This window comes from Sprattus sprattus (genome assembly GCF_963457725.1).
Source record: "Sprattus sprattus genome assembly, chromosome: 4".
NCBI lineage: Eukaryota > Metazoa > Chordata > Actinopteri > Clupeiformes > Clupeidae > Sprattus > Sprattus sprattus.
Genome location: NC_137923.1, coordinates 38,330,388 through 38,338,954, shown reverse-complemented (window position 1 = coordinate 38,338,954; position 8,567 = coordinate 38,330,388). Strand labels below are relative to the sequence as shown.

The following is an 8,567-nucleotide window of genomic DNA, read 5'->3' as shown; positions in this document are numbered from 1 at the left end:
GAGAGCTGGGGGGGTATTTGAGGGGAGGGTTGGGAGGGGTGGTTGCAGTGCTGGAGAGATGTATTTGGAGGGAGGGGGTTTAGGGTGGGAAAAGAAAGGTTTAGGTGGGCAGGAAGAGATCCAGGTTTGTGTTTCTAAATCCCACTTTTGCACGATTCGCCATGCTCTAAATTTAGGGCAAGCTCATGAGGAGAGAGAGAGACACAGAGAGAGAGAGAGAGAGAGAGAGAGAGAGAGAGAGAGCGAGAGAGAGAGAGAGAGAGAGAGAGAGAGAGAGAATCTGTAAAAAGGTCAAGATGGCATTCAGCCCGCTGTGCTTTTCCAGTGTGTGTGGTCCATTACTGAACAGGGTGCAGCGCTCTACCAAAACATCAGCCAAACCGCAAAACAAGGGTGATGTCACAGGGTCTTTATTCACATGTAAACATCGTTCATGACGCATCCTGACTCACAAGGCTGCATTGGAAAAAGATGAACCATCCAAATCACAGCAAGACAGAGAGTCAAGAACATCACATCTGTAAATATGCCTTGCAAGTTTGCAAGTGCAATGTTGCTGTAAAAGCTTTGCTATATATACAGTTTGCATTGTACCGGTATAAAGTGCTTTGTTGCTGTTGTATTATATGAACGATGCAATTTCAAAAGACATTAATAAGATTTTGTCTTTATCTGTGAATTGTTATATACTGTATTATGAAAGATGACTTTAAAACCAAACAGTTATGTATCTGGAATACTTAGATTGATCATGTATAAGACATTTGAGATCCAAAATTCCTAAAACCATTCAAATAAATTCAAATTGTGAATAGTGAAGTTTTACATATATAAGATACTGACAATAACGTACAATATGATATCAATTAGCTCAAGCAAAGCTGTACAGTGTCACATGTTGTTTGAAGATTGGATTGTGAGCTTATCTCATGGTTAGCACACTGGCTAACACTTTAATTGAACCCTCTTCATAAGACAAACATACCCATGTCATGGCAGATGTCATAGCCAATCAGTGGACAGTGATGTAACAGTGCCAGGTCACCATAATCAGTAATTGTCATGTCTGTATGATGCTATGACAGCTTTAACAACATGTGATGTAAAGCTTTTATGCCATATAACATTCGCCATAATCGGTAATTGTCATGTCTGTATGATGCTATGACAGCTTAACAGCATGTGATGTTAAGCTGTTATGTCATATAACATTCGGAGAGCTGTCATGACAATAACAATTATAATCATGTAACAGGATATTGTGAAAGCACTGGACATCGTCTTGATGTGCATGGTATCTGTCATAACATGTTTATGTTATGGATATATCAGCCTTCATGAAGCCTTTTAAAGCTGGGGTTCAAATAAAGTCTAACTGGACTGCAGGGAGCTTACAGTGAGGGTACAGAAGACAGATATCCACCATGTTACAAACATTTGCATGATGGCATACATTCAAATAAGATATACGGAATGTACGGTTGCGTGTTACTTACAAAAATCACTTGATTTAAAATAAAGACTTTAAATAAAATTCTTAACAAACTCCTGGTATCACTCAACTGCCACCTCACACCGTCAAGTAGAATCATACAAAATAGTTATAAAAGTCCACCTGTGTTACAGTATTAATTCTCCGAGTTTTTATTTGGCATGCACCTCTGCCAGGGACTGTAAGGAAGGGCCAGCAACAGGAAGAGGATCCCACCAGTTATGAGCAGGGCACCAGCACAGCCCACACAGCTCACAGACCACAAGAGCTCATGATGCAGGGGCACTGTGTGGTCACTCGCCAATAACACCAGCACTGATTGGTGGAAAACGATGATTAACAGAAAAATCAGGATGCCTGAAATAAAGAAGAGAAAGCCACAATAAGAGTTCCATCTCTTTTCTTGAATCACCATGCCATATACCCAAACAAAATCATGGCAGTAGTCAGTACAGTGACGAAACAGTGTCATGTCACTCTACTTGCTAATTGCCATGACAGTGTGATGCAATAACAGCTTAGTAACAGGTAAGATAGGCTGTTATCTGGCATCTAAAATTCTGACAGCTGTAATGACAATTACCAATAATGGCATCATGACAGCCTTAAATCATTGGAGGTCAATCAAATGATGACTGATGACCGAACAGGGCATCCGCCATAACATGTTTATGTCAAGGTTATGTCAGTCTTATGAGTTTACAATGACACTTCGTATGAGTGGTCCAAGTAAAGTTTACTTTTGCAAGCTGCAGGACTGGTGTTAAGCTGAAGCTGCATTCCTTACCAGATAGCGTGAAGCAGACAGAGGCTGGCTTCAGGAAGAAGGGCACACGTTTGCTGATGGCCATGGTGATACAGACGGCCCCCATCACCATGAAGAAGAGGCTGAATATGGCCATAAGGCCGGAGGCCACGCCCAGACCTGTAGGGAATCAACCCAAGCATCAGCAACATGCTTCACTTTTTCATCAAGTCCACTCCACTAACAACCACAAAGCTACCTCATACCTCAGACCTCAGTCTCTGCAAAGTAGTACCTGTAAGAGCAACCAGCTCCCACTCAATGTATTCTCATTGCTTTAGACAAATTGAATTGAGTATCAACCATGATGAGATTAAACTCATTTGAAGGAACATTAGCCCCTTATACATGCGTCAATGTAAAGCTGTTACATCGCGTCTGCACCGATAGAAACTCGCGAACGTGTTACAATTGCCTCATGTATAAGGGGTCTAGATGTGAACTGTTCGTTTTTCCGCCGATCGTCTGAGCCTTTCGAGAGAGGTGGTTTACCACGATCGTTCGGCTCAGAAAAGGGCGTGTCAAATCAGGCCGATGTGTCATGGGGAGTCGGTGCGTGACTGGGGGGAGACGGTGACCGGAGGCTAGAAAGTTCGAGGCTAGAAAGTTCTTGCCTGTTCTTGAAAGGAGACTGATCCAATAGGCTAGTAGGCCTACAATTTTTTATCAGTAATAAAACGCAATTTGGTACACCATTTTAATATGGTAATATAGCCTACTGTTTTTTGCAAAATGAAAGAAAGCATATTTAGGAAACGCCACTCGAGCCTATTAATTCCGAAATTTCACCACATTGTAGGCTATATACTGTAACAACCCCAACACTTGCCTGCTTCCCTTGCAAATCAAAGTTTTCCGACTATTTTTCTTACCTTCTTTCTTAGCTGTTGATGTTACTGAGCTAGAAGTTTAAGTTGTTCTGAACATATCGCGCTGCCAATGCCCAATGTCACTTCTGAGTCAAATCACTCCATCATCTCTTTGAAATTCCTTATTCCACGAGTGGTAGGCTACAATGACTGGCTGTTTTCAAATATAACTAATAGCCTAACGAAACAAAGATTTTCCTCTGCTGATCCCGTGTCTATATGGAAGTTTGTAGAGAGAATGCGGGGGAGTAAAATGCTCCAAAAATGCTCCGCTGCCGGGGTTAATTCCCTTTCCTTTACGTCTACTGCTGTCTAGTAAATACATACAGACAGCCGGAAAGGTTAATAAACGGAATAAAATAGCTACACATTACACACGCTATGTTTTAATAAAACCCACGTTACTCACATAGGCCTACTGGTTAACACTAGTGTTTGTTACAGCACATAAACGTTTGTCGCTACATCCAAACTGCGTCACCGTTGTCTCTCCCTGTATCTGCTCCAGCCGCACCATTTTACTTGCAATGTGAATCATTTAATTTAAATATGCTTATTGCCATTTGTTGCACCTTAATCATTTTCTACAAACATGATATGCTATGTATGGTGTAGTAGACTGAGACTCTATTCACTACTGCACAAAAACTAGACACGTTTGCAAAACTAGACGTTTGCAATGAAGTAGGTAAAACAACTTTCGCCAATATCTCCGTAAGGGAGATGGGTTGTGTGCTCAAATTTCCTGGGATCAAAGAAGACGTTAGTATTCATGTGCAAACTAAAAATCACGTCTCAGGATTGCTGCGCATGCAAGTTATTTCGGGTGTCTCAACTGAAACTAATAGCCTACCACTGTCATATAATTATGAGTTCAGTAAAAGACGGAGCAAACACAGTTTTCTACCGTTGTTGAAACACATCCACGCGTAGACTCGTTTTCTTTCCATCTGAGAGTGGTTATTCAAAGAAAATATTAAGAACTATATGCTGATAGAAAGAAGGGAACTTTAAGCCACTACACTGCCTGTGCACGATGCGGATCCACGTTGATGTTGTTAGTAAACAAACCAGGTGGGAGCACATCTCCGTGGTCTTTGCGCATGCCCGAGGCAATGTAAACGCTTTACATTTTGCACATGTAAACACGTAACGACAAGAGCCGTTTCCCTTGAAAATGTTCACACCTGCACGCGAATACGATACGATAAACTGTTCTGATCACATTGGCACATGTATTAGGGCCTATTGACTTTGCCTAAGACAGTTATGGACACTCACAAGCTGCATACCCACACTGAGGAAGGAATCTACATTTCTTTTTTTTTCATAGAAAGGTAAAGGTATAGGTTGGTCTAGATAGATAGCTAGGAACTGGTACAAATAATCATAGATAGATAAGAAACATCATTTCAGGCCTGAAATTCTAATTTCAACCTGCTCAAATAAACACCACACTTCATTTCATGCTTTTTACATTTCATGTCCTCAAAATGGTGGACCAAACCCTGTGATGATGCTGTAGGTAGAGCTTTTATCCCTCCTGTCCTCGTTCTGTCATTATGTGACTCTCTGCAGTGTCAGAAAGACCTACACTCTCTGGTGTTTAGTGATAGGGACTAGGTTGAAGTCGGAAGACCAATTTGACAAGACCCTTATTCTGAAAAATCCACAGTTGAAGATGGAGAGTATGAGGGGTGACAGAGAAAATAGAGAGAAAGAAAAAGAGAGAGAGAAAATGAAAGATATGTGTGTCTGTGGATGTGTGTGGGAGTAAAAGAGGGAGGGGGGAGGGGAGGGGGATGGAGAGGTGGAGAGGAAGGCTGGCTGACTCACTCTTGTCCGTCGTCTTTTGAAACAGAACTGCATTCTCTCCGGTGGTGAAGAACTTGAAGAAGGTGCAGTTAGATTCTCGTGTGGAGAGAGAGAGAGAGAGAGAGAGAGAGAGGGGTAGGGGAAGGTAAAGGGCACAGCAGTGCAACTAGTCACACACACACACACACACACAGACATGCACACACACACACACACACACACACACACAAACACACACACCGACATGCACACACACGCACAGACACACACACGTTACACTGCATCAGGGTTTCATTAGCAGTGCTCATATTTGATGCATGCAGTATGTGTGACTGCAGGCAGGTTTGTTGTAGTGAGTCTGCTTTAGCTGTGAGCAGTTGACAAAAGAGGTCTGATCAAGTTCACAGCACTTGGATGAACTGGCATAAATATGCCCCCAAATGTACACTTCTCTCTGTCATCTCTTCCAGGAACATGCACTGAACCATGCATTAGTATTAGACATGCTGCTTTTTTACGGCATGGGTTGCCCAGTCCTCCTCATCTGAAATCTTCCTTGCTGCCTTGTTCCCACTGGCTTTGAAGCACAGCTGGTTCCAAAAGCACCAGGCATTCTGAATGGCATTATACTATATGAATTATATACATATTTATTAGTGCTATGTTAATTAGTTGTATATTACTGAATGATTAGATCAGATTGAATGTATGGTCACAAGGAGGACTGCTTGCCTTTGTTACACTCATGCACTACTAGTCCATAACCACAACGTGTTTGCTGGTTGAAGTGGGCCGGGCTGTACCTCCTGGCAGGTCCGCAGGCCCACAGCTCTCTCTCTCAGGGTCGACGTCGGCCACCCAGAGGGACTTGATGCAGCTCTTCCACAGGCCGTAGTGTGCCACCAGACAGGTGTGGTTGCTGGAGAAGCTCTTGGGTGGGGCCAGCTCCACCCAGAACTCTGTGCCCACCCCGAGAATGGTCAGCACGATGCCCACGACCGCCACAAAGAATGCCAGCTTGACCTTGCCCTCCTGGCTGTCACTCATGTCGCCCCCGGAGGTGGAGCTGGTGCGCGCCCGCCGTTTGGGCCCCCCACGGCTCCCGATCATCGCCACCTTAACCCCTGCAGGACCCGGGTTCAACCCCCCGGCCCCAGGCGGCCTTCCGTCCTCCTCTTGGGTTGAGAAGGTGGACCACATGCTGAGTTGTCTCAAAGAGAGCCAAGTGAGACCTACTGGAGCCACAGATGAGACAAAGAAGATACACCTGAAAGGACTTGAGAGTAGAGAATTTGCTTGCAAATGTGTCATTTAAGTAAGGAGCCACATTTGATTGGAGGTAATGGATTTGCGGATGGTTATAAAGGCAACAGGGGCCCTAGGTGCTGTTACCTTATTGCACCCTTGCAACTGTCAGTCGTCTCTCCTTTTCCAAAGACAGAGAACGAGAGCATGTGTGTATGTCTGTGCGTGTGAGTGTACATGTGTGTATGTCTGTGCATGTGAGTGTACATGTGTGTATGTCTGTGCGTGTGAGTGACGGTGTGAGTGATGTGTGGGTCTGTGTGTTTGAGGGACAGTTAGAGAGAGAGATCATTCCGGTAAAATTAAATCAGGAAGGCACTGACACCAAATTTATGCCTGTCACAACATTAGTATTGGCTCCTTGTCATACATACACCATGTGCCTCTACCCAAGAGATTCCATGTTTGACTGAAGATTGTGCAATACCTTATCTCATGTTTAAGTCATGATATCATGTTGACTTGACTGTAATAGATCAAGCCTATGACAGATAACCTTCTAAATATGTGGGAGCCATTCACTCTGACACTCTGTACAACAGACGAAATGCTACGGCGGTTAATGCATGCAAATGATACGTATCACTAAGGTCATCTGGTGTTAGTGTGTTAGGTTGAGTCTTTACACTTTTAAGAGACTGTAGATGTAGTGTGTGGTGTGTGGCCGTCTGGCTGTGAGAAAACAGGCGCGGCAGATGGACTCGGCGCCATATCCAGTGAGGTAACTGATATACACACCCGTAAATAATTGTATGTGCTTGGCAACAGTAACTGCATACAAAAATAATGATACTGAAACTCTCTCTCTCTCTCTCTCTCTCTCTCTCTCTCTCTCTCTCTCTCTCTCTCTCTCTCTCTCACACACACACACACACACACACACATAAACATAAACTTGTTCCCTGAAGACACTACTTATCATTGTATATGGTAGAAAAAACAGCAAGGCAATCAAGTCCCTTGTGTAATGAGGCAGAAAATAATGAGTACTGTGAGTTGTCCTTTACCAGACCTTATCTCTGTTAATTATGCTCTAATTATTGAACATGGCACAACGTTACGGCACAGTCTCCTCCGTTACTTCAGATGTGAGTCCACAGTGGCCGCATTAGCAGTACAGTATCTCTACTTAGTTCAGCTGGTGCAATGACATAGCTTAATGCATATAAAATATTCACATTAATATCAGCAAATATCCATTGAAATGGAACATAACCTCGAGTAAGTCTAGATCACGTGCAGCAGAAACAGTGGCAGCAACAACAGCAGGCAGCAGCCTATGATGTGTGTGTGTGTGTGAGAGAGAGAGTCAGCGAGCAACTTTGTGTGTTTTAGGGTTAACAATGCACAGATCATGCCAGAGAGTGTTTATTTGTGTGAGAGAGCTAGGGTTCGGTCTAATTAAACACACCGGTTGTTGAGGAATGAGTTGCTGACCTGTTTGGTTGGTTGTGTGTGGCTGGGACCGCAGTGCGAGGGACTCTTAGGGTACTGCAGAGACAGTGAGGAAGGGAAAAACTGAGGCAAGAAAAAAAGAGAGACAGACAGACAGAAAGAAAGACAGACAGAGAGAGAGAGAGAAAGAGAGAGAGAGAGAGAGAGAGAAAGAGAGAAAGATGGACAGGGTAAAAGAGGGTGGGGGCTAGACCAGCATGGCATTGCTGTGGTACACATGCCCCTCCCAGTTTGTCACAGGAAGCTTTATTTGTCCTAAATGGTGCCCCCCCCCCCTGTCTGTTAATCAGGCAATCATACCTTTTTACAGGCTGTTGTAAAGTGTATTTGTGAGAAGCAGCATCGTATGATCTCCATATCAGATAGCGGGTTTATGTTTTTGTGTGTGTGCTCGTACATGCTTGTGTGTGTGTATGTGTGTGAAAGGGGGACTCGGAGGGACAGAGAGGGACTCTATTTTTGACAAACACCTGTTAATGACAGGGACCTGCGTAAGAGGACCACGGCGAGCTCCCTCTCCTCTCTCCATTTCACTCTCACTCTCCTTTTCTCTCTCTCTCTCTCTCTCTCTCTCACTCCCTCTCTCTCTCTCTCTCTCTCACTCTCCCACACCCTCTCTCTCTTTCTTGCTCTCTTCCTGTATGAGTGTTTGTGTGTTTGTGTCTGTATGAGTCAGAGTGAGTGTGTGTGAGTGAGAGTCACAGTGTGTGTGTGCCTGAGAGAGAGACAGAGAGAGAAAGAGAGAGAGAGAGAGAGAGAGAGGGTGGGGGTGGTAGTGAGCTGGGTTTTACATTCTTGAAGCATCCTGGTTAATATTCAGTCCATT

The 8,567-nt window shown here is 43.9% G+C and overlaps 1 protein-coding gene across 2 annotated transcripts; it reads right to left on the bottom strand.

The window, feature by feature from the left end:
* Positions 1-394: 394 nt before the first annotated feature.
* cacng6a (calcium channel, voltage-dependent, gamma subunit 6a) lies at positions 395-7,861 on the bottom strand. Of its 2 annotated transcripts, none has more exons than XM_080837111.1 (5): positions 7,724-7,861; positions 5,785-6,216; positions 5,003-5,077; positions 2,280-2,417; positions 395-1,849 (listed from the first exon to the last, which is right to left on the bottom strand). In XM_080837111.1, the coding sequence occupies exons 2-5, from the start codon at positions 6,179-6,181 to the stop codon at positions 1,629-1,631; spliced, it is 831 nt and encodes a 276-aa protein (XP_080693237.1). In that variant the 5' UTR covers positions 6,182-6,216; positions 7,724-7,861; the 3' UTR covers positions 395-1,628. The 2 variants fall into 2 exon arrangements, with proteins under 2 accessions (XP_080693237.1, XP_080693238.1); XM_080837112.1 differs by having other exon boundaries at positions 5,785-6,213; positions 7,724-7,850.
* Positions 7,862-8,567: the final 706 nt, after the last annotated feature.